At 37.1% G+C, this 18,429-nt stretch overlaps 1 protein-coding gene across 17 annotated transcripts in view; it reads left to right on the top strand.

Moving 5' to 3' along the window:
- Positions 1-18,429, top strand: part of ATF7IP (activating transcription factor 7 interacting protein) — a 108,296-nt gene that overhangs the window by 71,702 nt on the left and 18,165 nt on the right. For 9 of the 17 annotated variants that reach the window (XM_075078930.1, XM_075078896.1, XM_075078938.1 and 6 more), the window contains 5 exons: positions 669-742; positions 1,255-1,343; positions 2,647-3,285; positions 4,878-4,945; positions 6,328-10,118. In XM_075078930.1, coding sequence (XP_074935031.1) covers positions 669-742; positions 1,255-1,343; positions 2,647-3,285; positions 4,878-4,945; positions 6,328-7,857 — 2,400 coding nt within the window. In that variant the 3' untranslated portion in view covers positions 7,858-10,118. Of the gene's footprint in view, positions 1-668; positions 743-1,254; positions 1,344-2,646; positions 3,286-4,877; positions 4,946-6,327; positions 10,119-18,429 lie in introns of those variants that run through there. The other 8 variants (XM_075079024.1, XM_075079001.1, XM_075079031.1 and 5 more) reach the window with 3 other exon arrangements.

Raw genomic sequence — 18,429 nt, 5'->3', positions numbered from 1 at the left:
GTTTTTCTGAGTTAGCCTAAACCTTGTGTTGAAAAACAAAGAAATTTTATATGCAGAAAGGTGTGACCTTGTTCAATGGTGTTCACAAGTAGGTTTGTCTCGTTTGGTTAAAGGCAGTGATATCAAAGAATAGTCTTTTCACATCTGTTATGTAATTCTGATTTGTGCAGAAGGTTCTTTAGGCATTATTAGTGTGCAAGCACCTTAGACTGCATGTAAGTAAATCTCACTTCAATACAAAGAGTAGAGAGTACATAACTGTGAATCCCAGTACCTTGATTTTGGGGGTGGAGGGGGGGAAAGGGGAGGAATCAATAAAAACAATAGTATTTCTCTGTGTCTAGAATTAATATTTTGGATTAATTACTGTGAAGAACTGGAAGCTAAAAGTCCACTAGCATTCAAGAAGAAATTTTGATTGTCATGTTAAAAACCTGAAGGCAAGGGAGTTTTAAAAAAGAAGGATGTAGAAGAGGGAGGCAGGTAGGACCAAGGAGGTTTTGGGGGACTGTAAAACATGTCAAGTTCTCCTGCAGTGTTGGCTCCAGAAAATGTACATCTCACACAGAAATTAGCGAATATGAAATACAATGAAAGCATAAGTCTGCAAGCTGACTTATGGTGGTTTTGTTGTGGCTTCTGTCTTTCTCCCTGTTTTTCTTTTGTAGAATTCACCAAATGCCCCCGTGTCTCCAGGGAAAGTAGCAAGTGACACTGCAAACACAAGCAATGTGACATATCGGTGAGCAAACCGCATTACTATGACCATGTTAAAATTTACAATAGGACACTTGAGATACGTAATGTAATGGATAATTCCTGTATTTTCTTTTTTAAATTGAAGTGCTCTTCCTTTTTCCTTCGTTGCTCTTCAATTGTAAAATTGGATTTTTTTTTCACAGAAGTCATAAATGGACAGTACTGAATCCATTCTTAGGTAAACTAAGATGAGCAGTTAAAAAATAATGGATAAAAACGGAAGTTTAATTTCAAAGAAGGGAAAATTCTTATGGTGAAAGGCAAACTTGGTGCAAGCACTTGAAAATTTACAAATAATTCTGCATTTTTTTTAAATTTTTTTTAGTAGGGGAATATCCAAAGTTAATTTGCATGGAGGGCAAAGGATAAATGGGTTTAGAAAATATCAATTAAAAGAATAGCTGTAAAATAAGGTGGTTTTTTCATTATTGTACTGTTCATAATTATATCTGGTGTGGCTCATTATGAAATGCTAATTGAAACTTCATTCCGTAGAAATGCCGGTACAGTGAGGCAGATGCTGGAGTCTAAGAGGAATGTAGGAGACAGCACGCCAGCAACCTTTCAAGCCCCTGTGAATACAGGTGAGAAACTGCCTATGGACTATAAACACACTTTTCAACAGCTTTATTGCTTTCCATTAAATAGGTAACTAACTGAACAAAGCAAAACTGGGTTTTATGAATTAAAAAATAATTCTTTTTAGCTCCCTACCACATTCCCAGTTTATAGTTGTGTAGTTTGTTTACCAGGTAAGCAAAAATTTTTTTGGTTTGGCCAACCAGAACATAGGGGTAAACAAGATGCTTCAGCAGACTTGTTGCTGCATATAGTGGAAAAACTTGCAGTTTCTCAGCGGCCCAGGAGTGCAACACATGGCTTAAAGGCCATATCATGCTGATACCTTCCTCTCTAACTAATGGCTACAGAAGTTGAGTGGGAAACTAGATGAAGTCAAAAGCCCCATTTCTTAAGGGAATCGAGTTGAAAAATTTAATTCCTAGATTAGGATTTTATAGAGAATGTAGAGTCAAAACCACCATTAATTACATTCATTGTAGTCACACCATCCTTGGTTTTAAAAATAGTCTACCTAATATTGGATGCTGCATCTTTTCCACAGAATCGTCTCATAGTAGGCATATACTGGTGTTCTCTAGTGTATTACGCTCCTGATCTTTAGATTTAATCCTGATTTTTTTTGTTGCACAAAACCAAGTATCTTCTCTGACACATTAATCTTTGGTTTCAGTAAAACCTTCTGGATACAAGGTCCTACCTATACAAAGCAAGTTAGTCATAACTGACTTATTTTCTTGTGTTTTATGAAGGACCAGTTGTCCTACCATTTCTGTAACAAGTGTTTAAAATGCTATATTTCATGTGTTTTCAACAGTTAAATCTTGGAGCTTTCTTCAGGCCTGTTTGTGTCATAGTTCTTTTTTGCCATTTGTGTATAGTTCTTTCAAACAGAAATACAGTATTGACTGTATCTTTAACTAGGCCATTGAATATCAGTGTACAACAGAAAAAGAGTATCTATAGCCTTTCTTTACAAATGTTAATCTTATACCACATTTCTCATAGAATCATAGAATGGTTTGGGTTGGAAGAGACCTTTGAAGATCACCTTGTCCAACACCCCCTGTCATGGGCCAGGGCATCTTTCACTAGATCACATTGATCAAAGCCCTGTCCAGCTTGACTTTGAACACTTACAGTGATAGGGCATTCATAACTTCTCTGGACAACCTGTTCCAGTGTCTCACCACCCTCATTGTAAATAATTTCCATTTGTTGTGTTGGAGTGAAAGTTCCCACTTGGTTCACATACTTGTTTTTTGTGTTTTTGGTTTTGTTCTTTTTTTTGTGTGTGTGTATGTGTAGTGCCAGCTTCCAGCCTCGCTGCTCCTCCGACAGTTGTCAGTGGACAACCTAAGCCTCAGACTCCAGTGACCTCCACCAGCTCTTTTACAACAACAGTTCTTCCCACATCTAACACAGCTACGGTTGTAGGCGCTAACCAAGTGCCCAGTGGCAGCACTCAGTCAGTGTCTGTCTCATTGCAGTCTTTGCCTGTAATCTTGCATGTACCTGTTGCAGTGTCATCCCAGCCCCAGCTCCTGCAAGGCCACACAGGGACTTTGGTCACTAACCAACAGTCAGGCAACGTTGAATTTATATCCGTACAAAGCTCATCTACAGTTGGTAGCCTTACCAAAACTACAGTGTCTTTGGCATCAACTAACCCAACTAAACCAAATAACAGCCCGTCTGTGCCCAGTCCTAGTATTCAAAGGAACTCTCCAGCCAGTGCTGGGTCAATAGGCACAACGTTGGCAGTACAGGCTGTTTCTGCTGCACATCCTGTTGCCCAGGCCACAAGGACTCCTTTGCCCACAGTGGGTACTTCAGGACTTTATAATGCTACCAGCAGTCGAACCCCCCTACAGATGAAGATTCCTCTCTCTGCATTTAGTAGTACAGCTCCTATTGAACCACCTGCCGTTACAGCACCCAGAGTTGGTAAGTTTATGCTTGAATGTTGACACTGGGAAAGGAAAATAGTTGTCAAAGGGAAACACAAAACTCTTGTAGAAATTTGTTACTGTATTTTACCGAGATGTTTCTTCTGGGTTGCCTTGCTGTTGAAATTGTCAAGATCAGCATCACGTCTGTCATAGATGTATTTCAGACATCGTTGAAAATGATCCCTCCTTAGAAGGAATCAACAGTGTGAATTTCTAAGCTTTGTTCTTTTTAGAATTTGATTTATATCATTCCTAGCATGAAATCAGAAACTCCTATTCTACCATTAACAACTTGGTATTTATTTTTAATACAGCCTCCCAAAATAATCTGGCTGTCTTTCTAAGGAAAAGACATACTGGAAGGAAAGTATAATGATTAACTTAATTGTCACACCGCTTAAATGTAAACAAAGTGGGGGGTTAAGAACGCAACTGAATACTATCCTAGTTCCAAAGTAGTACATTTATTGTATTTAAAATAAGTCTCTGAACACAATGAATGTTCAAATACAGTATCTAGATTAACTGTTAAAATACTTTCTCTCCATCTTTGGCCATGCCATGATGCTTCTCTGCACTTCTGATTTTACATACCTTGAAATTTTTTTTCTAAGATGTCCTCAAGATTTCCAAGTGAGTTGGAATTATAGCAAGTTTCTCATTGGCACAATATAATGCTAAAACGAACTAAAGCAGAGCTTGACATCAGAACTAGTTTTATTTCATTTTCTTATCTCTAAGTGACCTATGTTAAAATATGTCTTTCGTAGAGACAGTTATATGCTTTGTATTGATTTTTAGCTCTAAAGCTAATATAATGATTTAATAAAAATTAAAAAGGGTTGTGTCAGATCAGGCATAGTGACCAAAGGAAGGGTGTACGGGTCCAAAAATGTGTCTCATTTTCTGCAGTTCACATAGCCTTAGTGTGTACCCTAGTAGTTTTGTCACCAGAATGGAAACACTGCTTTGGGTCAGCACTGTTGCTGATGAGCTCTGGTTGGAATGAGAAGGGAGAATTTGGATTTAAAATTTTACATCAAATATTCAGGCAACTTCTGCTTAAGTTGCTAGTGTAGATATATGTGTGGCTGAGCTAATAAAGATACTTGGTCTCCCTGCATAAATCATCGCAGTTATGTATTTTGCAGTCTGTTTAACCATCCGTTATTCAGTCATTTTTTTTGTACACAAATGTTGAATAATTGTAACTTTTTTCAGTTTAATATCTCGTCAGTTTACATACAGAGGGAGGAGAGGTTGGAGTTATGCTTTGTCCTCAGATGGCAAGGGAATTGTTCGTAAAATACTTTTAATACATTGTCAGACTTTTAAGGAAGGAAACGTATGGCTTGTAGGCTGGAAAGTGCCATTTTGCTTTTCTGTATCTTCTGTTCCCGCTGAAAAATGGTAGCATTCAATCTTCAATACTTAATATTTTTCAGACCTGATTTTCAATTATTAATGTGACGCATAGTGAATATTTAGCATCAAAAAATTTTGAATATTGCCTCCAAATTTGTATAGTGTATAGCAGTATTCAGTACTGATTAGATACTGCAAATGAACAATTTCTTAACCCCTCAGAAAACCAGGCAAGCAGGCCACCAACAGATACTTCGGCAAACAAGCGAACTGCTGAGGGAACAACACAGGTAGGTTGTTGATTATGTTTCTATATAAAATTCTGAAGTTACAATCCACAGGAGAAAAGTTATTTACTTTTATTGCTCATAATGAAACAATTTTAGTTTCTTTTTTGTGCCATCCTTTCTAGTTTCTGTCCATTTGTATTTTTCTTCTTCTTCTGATCCAGAGTATTACTTGGAGCATGAGCTTCTGATAATCTTTTCAGAAGTTTTCTAATGGGGTTTATGTAAGTAGAGGAGTTACTAATTTAGGAGCACACTAAAAATGTGTTTGATACAACAGAGCTAACATACAAAAGAAAACCCTGCCCAGTTTTTGTCTGAAGGGCTTGAACTTAAAGCTACAAATATTTTGTAAATTATTACAGCTCTCATTTCCACACCAATCCAGAAGTTAATAAGAATTGGTGTTAATAAGAATTGGTGTTCTAGTATTTCATTTCCATATGTCATTTAAAAAAAAAAAAGGCAAAGTAAACTTTCTTCAGGAATAACTACTTCATGATAAAGGAGAACTTGCAGTACTTCTGGATTCCTCATCTAAGATTTGTTGAACTTGCTTTGAAATTTAAAGGTTGACCTTAAGCTATTTAAAATTACTTGTAACTAATTTTATTTCTGCATACAGATATTTCACAAAGCACCTCATACTTACAATGCTGTTAACTGGAAGTCATTTTATTGAGGGGAGTAACATTAATTTCTTCTAGCCAAAATTTCCACATTTAATAGTGTTACAAGGTACAGTTAAATCTGAATTGTATTTCAAAGCAAGAAGAAAATATACTGGACAAGATTCTGGTTTTCATCTGTCACAGAACTAGTCTGGCAGAGGTATCCAATATTAGTGCCTCACTCTACCTTTTTAATAAGGCATTTCATAAAGAATGGTTGTTTGGAACTTCGTTTTTTCAAAGATACCTGTGGATTATAGCTATTAAAACATTTATCAGTACTTGATATGTAGGAAATTCAGTACCAGAATGGATGACAGATGTATGGTTTTAAGATTTAATTGTCAATATAAGATGTATATTTTGGAATTTTTCTTCTTTGGTAGAGCCTGAAACCCGGAAAAGATTTTGGAAAAACAGATTGTGTGTGATGGTGGTATTTAGCAATGGAAGGTGAGCAAGGAGGGAAATAAATGACACAAGATGCTTTCCGGTTTTCAGTCTTCTGTTCTAGTGTGTGTGTCTAGGTTTGCTTTCAGTCAAATTAGTTAAAGCATGTGTAATGCCGTGGTTAATAAAGAAGGACCTGATGCATTTTAATTGGCTAGTGAGGTATGGAATTGACTTGCCATATCATTTCAAAAATCCAGTTAATGCCACCTGCTTTTTGTTATGTAAAATCCAAAATATTATGTATTGCTCCGCACTTCACAGCTCTCAGAACAAAAAGTAGTTCGCTGTGTGCCGTATACCTGTGGCATATTTGATGGTACAACTTTGATCAATTGTTTCGAAAAGCAGTTGAAACAGGAAGAGACTTCAACAGAAAATAAAGAAGCAGTAGAAGCAGCACAGACGAATTTTAACTTCCCTGAGGATGTCCTCTTTGGCTTGGAGGAAGAGGAAGAGGATGCTAAGAGCATCAAAAACACCCACAAGCAGACTGGCTGGGCAGCTAACCTATTAAAACAATGGCTGGCCAAAAATGGCAAGGATCCTAGCTTTGAATTGGTCCCAGTAAGTGAACTCAATGATATCTTAAGAGAGTTTTATTACACAATAAGGAATCATGATGGAAATACCTACAGTGTGGCAAGCTACAAGTCAATGCGTGCTGGCTTAAACCGGCATCTCAAAATGCCACCTTATAATCGTCAGATTTGCTTAATGAAGGACAAAGAGTTTGCTGGTGCAAACATGGTATTTGTGAGCGTGCTGAAGATGCTGCGCATGCAGGGAAAGGATGAGACTCACCACCATCCTCCTATAGCTGTTGAGGACTTGCGTAAGATTAAACAATCTGGTGTGCTGGGTTTGCACAGTCCACTGGCACTTGTCAACAAGGTGTGGTTTGATTTGCAGTTGCATTTTGCCAAACGAGGGAGGGAAATTTTAAGAGATCTGGCTCCAGATGCTTTTGTTGTTGAGAAGGACAAGAACGGGCGTCGATATGCTATGTTTAGGTATCCTGGCAAAGGAAAAAACGGAGAAGATCCTCATAAAATGGGTAAAATGTATGATATGCCAGGGGACCCAAACTGTCCTGTTTTTTCCTTGGAGCTTTATTTGTCTAAGTTGCCTCCGGAGCCCCCTGCCTTTTACCTGCATCCTTTAAAGCTAACATCAGAGCAAATGCAAGAACAGCCTGTCTGGTACAAAAGAGAACCGATGGGTGTGAACTACTTAGGTACCATGATGCCCAGGATAAGTGTGGCAGCCAGGCTCTCTCAACGATATACCAATCATTCTCTCCGAACTACCACCATCCAGCTACTATGTGAAGCAGGACTGGGGCCTAGAGAAATAATGGCAGTGACAGGCCATCGCTCAGAGTCTGCTATTAGACACTACTGGGGAGCTGCAGAAGTTCGCTACAGGGCATGGTCAGATATAATGGAGAATAACGCCCCCAATTACCTATATAGCAAGATCCCAAATGAAGTGATAAAAGAATCACTGTCTGGTGCCTCCACCTCCTCTATAAACCATGTTGTTCTAGAACAAAGCAAAATTTTATTCCCTAAGAAATCTGTGGTGCCACCTGGCACTAATTCTGTGACTTTAGTCCCTGAGGGACACCCAGCTCTGAATTCAAAAAGCCCCATCCTGTTGAACCACAGTTCTTCCAAGGTGTTTCTCCCCAAGAACATGGCCAGTGGGAACCTAACTGCCGGTCCCGTTCAAGGGTGTTGTAACGAACCTGTCTTTATAAAGCGTGTGATAAAACAAGAACCAATGACTTGATGCTTCTGTAATGGAACTGATTTCAAATGAATTGCTGAAATGGAAAAATTATCAGATTTGTTTTTTCTCTTCATCTAATAAGGAAATTTCTTATGGTCTAGTTCAGCAAGAAGTATCCTGTTCGCACTCCTGAAGTGAGCTATGGAACAGAAACTTAAACAGAGCAGGGCTTGGAGTTTGTATGACTTTCTGTGGCAGCTGGGACTCTTTAAGTGGCTGAGCAGAGCTATTTTAAAAGATGAAAGGGAGATACTGATTTCCACTTAGCTGAAGAGCTATGCTTTCTTCACTAAGTGCATGGCTTTTATATTTCGTGAAGAGTGTATTTATTATACCATTTTGTGCCTGCTGGCACTAATGTAGCATCTTACAAATCAAATACTTGATTACTGAAGAGCACGGAGAAAGTAGAAGCTGAATGAAATAGACACAGATACACTACAAATACATACATATGCATGAAAACACCTGGAATTGCTTGACCACTGTCACCCTCTGTTCAAATTGTTATCAGACCTACCAGAGGATTGTGCCTTTTTTCTTTTTCTTTTTTTTTTTTTTTTTAAGCATTCTTCTAAATTGCTTTTCTCTGTGAGCTATAGATTTGTATTGCAGGTCTTTCCTTTTCCTATTTAATATTTCTGGCTAAAATTTCAGTCATACTGTTCCCCAAAGGCACTATTTGATACAAATTATATTAAAATTGGGATCTCTTCAGTTGTGCGTGAAATGGGGAAAACATTCTCAAAAGAGTCGAACAGGTTTGTTGCTTAAGTGGAAAGTAATTGAAGTGTTGTCTCTATACGTGCTTATCTTGTGAGAGGTTTTTTTGTATTTCCTCTCACCTACCCCTTCCATTACATTTCACATTGTGTTGGCAGTATAGTCAGTATAGTCTTCGTCAGTATAGCATAATTCACAAAACCACATCTGTTTTTCCCCACCAAACCCTATCCAAATATTATTTTTGGTTTTAACTTATTTAAATCAGTTCACTGTAGTAAACTGATCCTGTCATTACGTTTTCCATGGGAGATTTTTACAGGTTAGAAATTCTAAGGATAGTGGATGCGATTTTTTTCAGAGAAATGAAATTGTAGTTTAAAAGGCTCTTTTAATGAAGAAAAATTACAAATTAGGAGGGCTAGTCATAGTTCATTTTTAATGAATCACACTTGAGAATCTAACTCATGGTCTGTCTCTGCTATTCTATGCCATGATTTTCATCAGAGATTCTGACCAACTGAGACACCTTCCTGTAAATAAAAATGGAAAACTGGTCATCAAATCACAAATCATGGTAGGTCCACTTTGGAAGAAGAAACCGTGTAGCATTTAAAACTGTTTTTAGTTACATTAACTGAATGAAACGCGAACGGCTTCGTCCTTTTGAAATGCATGTGTATATGTGTGTACGCACACACCCCCACACACGTGGTTTATCACACTAAGAACTTCACTGGAAGTGTTTTTGTAGCTCAGCAGTGGACAAAATAGAGGAAAATCCCAGCTGAAATAACAAATTGACTATGATAAACTCAATTCTGTGGAGAACTTCCTTGCTGGGAAAGGCTTTCAACTATTGAATGAGATTTATCATTTTGTTAGAGTCTGAACATAGGACTTGACGCGTGAATCTTGGAGTTTTTATCCTGGCTGATAATGTTTACCTTTGTGGCCTTGGGTAGGTTTTTCATACTTACTGCATCAATTCTCCAAAGTGTAAGACCAGCACAGTGTATTCCATTTTCTGATGGAACATGTTAAAGATTAAAAGGTTTTGAAAGTGCTATATTCATCTTACATATTGTGTTTACAGTCACTTTTAGTTGCTGTTGTTGTAATGATTGACCTAGTTGATCAGATATAATTGTGAATATAAAAATTACTTCTGCACAATTCTACACTACTTTAGTTCCAGCATTAACTTACGACATCAATGACTAGAGGAAGGAAATAATGGATCTAGGATTATCATTTTATTAAGCCTAGAGTAAATCAAATGAAAATAGTGAAGAAAGTAATCCTGTCTAGTGGCTAGAAAGAAGAAAAATTGAAAAAACGAAGGGCAAACAGTTCTTAAAATATAGGAGAACTGTGCAGTAACTTATGCTAGGATATTTTAGAGAAATACAGATTTCCAAGTTTTAAGGATTTGTAGAATTCATAATTCAGCCAGAGTGGAAAATTTAATTTCTTGTTCGAAAAGATTTACTCTAAACTTACACCAAGATGGGTATGTATTATTCCCCCCCCCCACCCACCCCCCCAAAAAAAAAAAATATTGCTGGCTTTGTCTCAGGTAGTTGCTTGTTCCAGCATACTGGCGTTGAACATTTATCTTGTAGAAACAAGAAAAGTATGTTGCCAGGAGATGATTCTTTTTTGTTCCCTCTTGCTGCGTACTGTGGTCATACTGACCACATGCCCTGCTCTGATCCTAACTGCATCTAGGTAACTTACTGTAACAGCACATTGCTGATTGTTTCATCCTTTAACATAAATCCAGTTGGTGATTTAAATTGAAAAAGGGTCTCTTGGCCAACCTGGGTGGGCATGTCTCTGATTCTTTTTAATTATCATTTGGCTTCTAACTTGACTTCCATTCTGTTGGCTCATAATTGGATATTTTTGGTTTCTCATTTGTTAAATTCCGATTCCGTTGGCACCAACTGTACAATGTCCTTTTACTACTGTCAGTTTGAACCTGATACTTCAAAGCTACTGACTGCAGTGTTACTGGCTTTTTATTTTTGTGTGGGAGAATTTTTTCTTGAAAATTAGTTAAAGCATTCCTGGTTTGGGCTGGAAGTATTATTGCTTCACAAGAGCTGTAGTCGGCTTTCGTTAAGCTTTCCGATAATATTTGAATTAATTCTGATTAATAGAACCTATTTTCAACCTTCCAGAACTGAAAAGCTTTCTCCTGTTCCCCTTCCCACCCAAAGTGTTCCATGAATCTTTGCTCATGTATTTCCTTTCTACAAAAGCTGGAGCAAGCAAACAGAATGGGTGTTTTGCTGCTTTTGTAAAGTCAACTTTGGCTATGTGTACAGTAATATGGGAAGCACGGGGTCTTTTTTTTCTTTCTTTTTTCTCAACTGTGAGATAAAATTTCAAGTCAGTCCTGTTCACTGCAGTACAGGTTATGCTGCATGAACATCATGAACTCTATCAAAATGGACATGAATTGAACTCCTCAGTGGCAGCATCAGCAGAGAACCCCAAACAGCAGGATAAATCAGTTTTTGCATTGTTTGTGGTTTGGGATTTTTTTTTTCCTCCATTATATTTTTGTTAGAGGTGAAGCAAGTTGGTGAACCAGTAGGTTACGTGCAGTTCATTTGTCTGAACTTAAATTTAGACTTCGGCTGTTAAATTAATACAAAATTGTTACTCATCATTTAAAATTCACTTTAAAATTCTAATATAACAAATATACTTTGAAAAAATGTTATCATTTATCACTCTTGAATTTTCCAATTAGAACTTTTCCTAAAATTAGAATATTTCATTTCAGTGGAAAGAAACCCAGCACTTAGTTGGTCAGCTAAACTAGTCAAGCAAGTCAACCAAACTGATCTTCATAAATAATGGCTGCCATGTCATTGATTAAATTCCATTCCCCTTGATGGAGATGACTCTGAAAACAGTGGGGAGTGACTGGAACCTTATATAATACATCCATATACTTAGTTTTGCATCTCATTTTCATAGTGAAGCTTTGATACTGGTGCTGTGCCTCTAGAACTTGTGTTTTCTGTGCTTTTTCCTGTTAAGTTTGGAAATCTCTGCTGTTACTTCAAGGATTTACCCTAATTACTTTTTATTTTTACAAAGTTGGCACAGTATCTTACAGTATGTTAAATTTTTATTCTTTTATTGCTATTTAAGTAATTCATCCCCACTGTAAGTTACTGTGATCTACAGTGTGGGAGATCTAGAAGCTAAATGTTCTTCAGTTTATGCACCTTCACTCTGCCCCTTGAAGAGCTCCATTCTGCGCAATGTCAGATAAGTGAAGGCATGGAAAGGATGCTTTGAAGCTGAACGTGTTCTTAGCTTTGTTGTGTTTTTAGTCTGGTACATCTTTTTGGCTATCCTGAACTATACAGCTTCTCAATAGTTTCCTACTGTTTATGTCAGTATAGTCAAAGTTTTCAGTAAGCAGCTTGGATGTATGATTTTTTGCTCTGACTGCTTCTCCTTTTTCAGCTTTCCTCTGCTTCTTGCTCCAAAAGAATGGCCACAAGGATGTGGGAGGGGGCATCTTACCATGTTTTAGTTGCTCAACTTCAACTTTTTCATACGTACACAGAGATTTAAAGGTTGTAATTCAGTCCCAGTCATTTTACCGATGGCCGCTCCAGTGCCTAAGGTCCTAGAATTGCATTTCTGAAGACATGACAAGCACTTTTAATGTATTGGGGTAAATATTATTGTTACAGAGGCAAAGGCATTTTTTAAATTATATAACAAATCTTTAGAATGGTTTTTAAGTATTTTATTATGAATCCCAGTTTCAGATTCAGGATTTATATATATTATATGTAATATATACATATAACTATGGTATACTGTGGGAATCTATGAAAGCAGCTTTTTTTATGTTGTGACATGAAATAACAGTGAACAAATCTGCATGAGGTTGGGCGTGTTAAAAATGGCTGTCACAAAGTCAGTCTGTTCAAGAACGATTGCGTGATACTTATTAAAACCCCAGGTCAGGTGAATAGTCTTTTCTTCCCTGCTTCCCACTCCAGATGCACCTTATTCTCTTACAGAGTAAATCTTTCTTCAGTCTAAGTTTCGTCTGTGCATTTCACCTTTTCAGCTAATATCAGGTGTTTGGTTTTTTTTAAAAAAATAATCCACCAGTGTCCTATCCATTTCCCATTGTTTCTGACATGCCTTGATTTTGTTTGGTTGAACTACAGTTTCATTTAAGCTATTTTGCTGACTATTGGAAATTCATCTGGTAAAATGTTAATAAAGTACATTTATAACTCCTATCCCTTTACTTTGCAATGTGTAATGAACTTCGTGAATGTCTGTTGGGAAACAGTGTGAACAAAGTGGATATGTCAGCTTACAATTCATAGCGGCTATTAATTCTATATTGTTGAAGCATTATTGATGACTATGTTTCCTTGCATTTCACGGTTTTGTCACTGAAAATAAACATGCATAATTATATATGTAAAATGGGATACTTTATTTTTGTCTCTGACCCTGGGGTTATGTTTGTGCTGTTTAAAATGCAACTAGCTCTCATCTGTGAGGTGGAACCTTTACCTAAGACTAATTAGAAATTTAAATTATAAAGATGTTAGCAGCAGGACAGTTTAAAAGTCATACAAGAATGGATTTACTTGATTTTTGTTCCTTAAAACAGCCACCCAATTCAGCTACATGATGTCCTGTTGGGAATTTTTCAGATTACTTTAAAAAATTAAGTTAATTGTTTTTCCCTGACACCATATCTGGGTTACCTAAACCACCCCCAGTTACTGAGAGCAGCTTTCAACAGGTAAATATATTTGTGTTTTACAGACTCCAATTTGTCATTTTGGGCCAAAAATTTGAGAGGCATATGAATGCAATCTAACTGATTATGTCATTACATCAGATGTAGATAATAGCTTTTAAAAGCTGCATTAAACTAATCTGAAAAGCACTATAAATAAAACCTATTTACTGATTAATAAGATGATCTTCCATCATCCAAGGTGGCCATCCCACCTAATACTCTTGGGAAACTGTCAGTGGGCTTTGGGGAAACAAGGTAGATGTTTCACCTTAAAAGAGTAAGAACCAGTAGAGAGGTGTGTGTGTGCATGCATGCATGCATGTATCTGTTTATTATATACCCTTTTAACTGTTTGATTAAGGAAAAACAAAATCACAGCAGTAAAAAAATACTTTAAGCATTGTGTCAAGTGTTCCTTTATGGCTTTTATTTGGAAATATGATTGCTAGTGCCTAAAAACGACATTTCTGGCAACGAATTTCTCAGCCTTCTTGGTTTATGACTCTTCTATTAATAGGGGTAGCAGAGCCAACATCTACTCTGCACCAAAGAAACGAAAGGGTATATAATACAAAGGGATTACTGAGACCGGTTATTAATTTTTTCCATGCTTGCATTGTTGTTGTTCTGTAGGAAGTGTTGCACAGTACTGTTTAAGGATAAGGGGAACACAGCGATCTCGCAAATGCGATACGTAAAATGTCTGATAATGTTTGAGTATTATACAAGTATTCAACCACACACTACCAAAATGTGTATTGCAGCCCTGTGAAATTTTGTTTGTGCAAACTGTGATCTCGGTAAACTGCTAACTTTAATGAATTATCATTTTCACTTTTATCTTGGTAAGAGATGGCAAATACATTTGGTGCCTGGTCAAATAAATCTTCATGACAGCTTTGCAAGGCTGGAATAATTACTTCAGTTTTGTGGGAGATACTGCATTGGAAAAATAACTGTTAAGGAATGATAAGTCTGACATTGAAGCAGTTAGTGACTTAAATATGCTCAAAAATGTATTTTAAAAAATAATTTCCACAGCTGCTTAGACTGTGCTTGAAATCTGTTGTTTTCTATGTGGGTGACTAAAAAAGTAATATGGACCTTATAATTATGCATACAAACACAGTATCACCACCCTCCCCACACACCCCCCGTTACCAGAACATATTTTTAACATCACTTCACATAAATTAAGATTGATTTTTTGCTATTATATAACGCCTTGGTGCATCATGTATGGTTGTGGTGGTGTGGTGCTTCATAGATTGTCTGTTTTACAACCCCCAGAATGTTTTCTGTTTTGTTGCTAAAGAAACTGTTAATAACAACATTGTCCACACTATGTCAGCGTGCCACATGTAATATTCAGAATTTTGATCTTTACTACCCTGGAATTAATTTTTATTTTGCACTGCATTTTGTTGCTGCTGCTGTTGTTCTTGTTGCATTTCTCCCCCTCTCCTCTCCCGCTTCGTTTTTAACTTTTGCATACTGAAATGTTCCTTTATGAAAAGCAGGTGGCATTACAATGAGTAGCGTTGTTATCTCTATGTGATGAACTGGAACCATGGCGTTATATAATACCAAAACCTTACTTTTAATAGAAGTACATATTCAGAATTTTCTTCAAAGTACCAACATTTACATTTTGGGTTTTTGTATGGTAAAATATGTGTGCATGTTGGCATTTCTTTGTGTGCAGTTATAGAAAATGATGTAACAGATAACATTTTCTGTTCAATTTGAGTTTGAGAGATTTCTTTCCTAGTGTCGTGGTTTAACCCTAGCCAGCACCTAAGCACCACACAGCTGCTCACACATTCCCTTCTCCTCCCCCCACCCTCATCCCTCCCCGGTGGGATGGGGGAAAGAATTGGAAGAGTAAAATTTGAAAACTCTTGTGGGTTGAGATAAGAACAGTTTAATAACTGAAATAAAATATAATAACAAATTTTAATGAAAAGGAAAATAGCAAAAAGAGAATTAAACCCCAAGAAAGTCAAGTGATGCAAATGAAAAACAATTGCTCACCACGAACCAACAACTACCCAGCCTGTTCCTGAGCAGTGACCAAGCCTGGCCAACTCCCCCAGTTTACATGCTGAGCAAGGCGTCATATGGTATGGAATATCCCTTTAGCTAGTTTGAGTCAGCTGTTCCGGCTGTGCCCCCTCCCAGTTTCTTGTGCCCCTCCAGCCTTCTCGTTGGCAGGCTAGTATGAGAAGCTGAAAAGTCCTCGACTGCTCAGCAACAACTAAAATATCAGTGTTTTATCAACTTTATTCTCATACTAAATACAAAACACAGCACTATACCAGCTACTAGAAAGGGAATTAACTCTAGCCAGCCAAAACCAGGAAACCCAGTTTTCTCAAGTAGTTTGCCATTGACATATATATGCTGTGATGTTCTAGCTAGTACTTTCTGGGCTAAATTTCACAATTGTAGTGTGGTGGAAGATACCTCCTTTTCTCAACATCATGTCAACCATATGTGCTTTGGCCTTTAAATTCAGTCTCCTTCCTTATATTTGTTTTCCTCATGGAACTGAAATAGCTTTTCTTCTTCCCTGGCCCCCCGGCCCTTTTTTCTTTTTCTTTGCAAAATTACAAATGATGTATCACCCTAATTGGCAGCAGTGCTGATCTGGATGGCACAGCTACAGTGATATTCTTTCTCCCACTACAGTATTTTACAATATGTTACAATATTTTACAATAAATTACTACAGTGTATTTTACAATAGTGTGAAATGGTCTCAGCATGTGTTAAAATGGACTGTAGTACATAAGATAGGCAGGGTGTCTTGATGTCCCTACTTTGCCAGAGGCAGATGAGGACACTGCTTCAGAATCATTTCAACAGCAGAGGCAGCCCTTCATTTCATTGTGAGGCTGATTACCCTTCTGATTTCCCTTTATTAATTTACTATTGACTGGTGTGTAGGTTAATTATCAGATATTGCAATCAGTGACATACGGGATATAATGACAGCCTTCCAAAAGAAGGAAGAAGCTTCTTCATTATAAAGCATTTACTTTGCTTGTATTGCAAATCTTAATTGTGGCTTCAGATTCAGGTGACCCTGTTCACTGTATTTATGCATTTTTAACAGGTTCCAGGATTTCTATTACCTCTAAGGACTCTTTTTCTATAATACTTTTTAAAACTAATATACATATGGCAGAGTAACCGGCTAGTTCTTTTCCTCAAAGAAAACTGTATTATTGCTGCCTTTTCCTAGCACTTCTCCTCATAAGTATATCTTTTTTTTTTTTTCTTGATCAGTGCATCTATTTCTCAGTACTTTCTTTAATTGTTAAAAAGACTTTTGTGGTTGGGATTGGAAGAAAACAGATGTTATGCTGTCATAGTATATACAGTGGAAATTGCATGAAATTATGAGTATAGGTCACTTTTACCAATCCTTTGTAGAAAACTGAATTGGAGTGTAATGACTGTAATATGAATAGACATTTTATGTAAGACATTAAAACCAAGTCTGTTTGTGGTAGCTTTCATGGTAAAAAAAAAATCTGAAAATGTTACTCAGAAGAATCGGTACTATAGATCGCGTCAGAAAAATTTTTGCAGCTAGTAGAACATGTAAAAATACCAATTTCTAATAATTTAAGTGAGAAAAATGCACAAATCTGCATAGTTGCATTCATTTTATACATACTTTTCAGTATTTTATCCTTCATATGCACTATAAAGCAGTTCAGGCTTAAATAATTACGTGGTGCTTAGAGAGGGTTATGGCATAGCCTCTGTTTCAGGACTTACCAGGTTTCACTCAGATATTTGAAAGGGATGAGATATTACTCTTTTGGTTTTGTCCCTCCTCTAGGGTCTTTCAGTTCCTGCTTTCACAAGTTATGCGCTTGGCATTAAAATACTTTTCTTTCACGCTTGCCAGGTTAGATGCTTGCCTGGGCCATTTGGCAGGCAAATAGAGCCTAGGGATAGTTATATATTGGTAAAGAAGGTACGTGTGGGCATGACTTTGCAAACTGAAGAAGCTGGGGCAGAGGGCCTGCAATTTGACAAGATTTTCTTTAAAGAAAACACTTTCCAAAACAGATGGAGATTGTAAATGTGAAGTGCCTTCTCCTGGTTGGCTGGTTCAGGAAAAACACACCACCCTGAATGAGAATAGCAGAGTAATATTATAGTACACCCACACTGTCCTTCTGTATTTGGGGTAGTGCATGCTTGGCTGCTGCTTGGCTTGTAAGTCTCTTTTCCCCTGCTTCCTTTTTTCAGCTTTGTTTCTGCTCTTAATCATTCCTTGCAGTCTTCTTCCCCACTTCCTGTACTGTTTTGCCTTTCAACTCCAAGTTGCATGCCTCTTCTTGGGCTGGATCTACATAAGACTTAAGTATGACATTTTCTGTCACAGGACACATTGTTTTTATGCAAAACATCTTAATTGCAAATGGAAGTTCAGTAACCAGATGAATAATAATGATGTGACTATATTAAAATTAGGAAGTCAGGAAAAGATGAAGTCTTATATTTTTCTTGCTTTCTCCTAAAACTTTTTGCATATTTATCTTTGAAACTGTGACATCTCAGAGTAGGATTTGCTAGGTTTAATTTTTAATTTCACTTTTAATTTAGTTTATTCACTGCATTGTTTTTTTGTTAAGTTGAAATTGCTACACTGCTGGCTGCTGTGTGAAAGCAGAGAAAGATTTAAACTAAGGCAGCTGAGATACAGTTGTGGTTACCTGGATGGCTCAGTTTGTGATGTTACTACTTCCAGGTTGTACAACATTACCTCATCAGCTATGGATAAAACAGGTCTCAAGTGACAGTGTGAACGACAGTATTGTGGAGGTTTTCCACTTACTTGGAGTTTAAAGGCATACACGTTAACGTCCGTGAGCTGTTAAAAAGGATGGAAAAGAGAGTCTGGCAGTTTACATATTTTGAATCTCAGTGTAATCTTTTTTCTGTTTGATTACTAGAAACTACCTAGATGCTGTTGTAAACAGATTTAAGTGCCACTTCTGGTCTGTTTGGAGACTGGTGCT

This window comes from Phalacrocorax aristotelis, chromosome 1 (assembly GCF_949628215.1).
Source record: "Phalacrocorax aristotelis chromosome 1, bGulAri2.1, whole genome shotgun sequence".
NCBI classification, from domain to species: Eukaryota; Metazoa; Chordata; class Aves; order Suliformes; family Phalacrocoracidae; genus Phalacrocorax; species Phalacrocorax aristotelis.
Note: the sequence above shows the minus strand (reverse complement) of the source record. Positions and strands in the feature narration are given on the sequence as shown.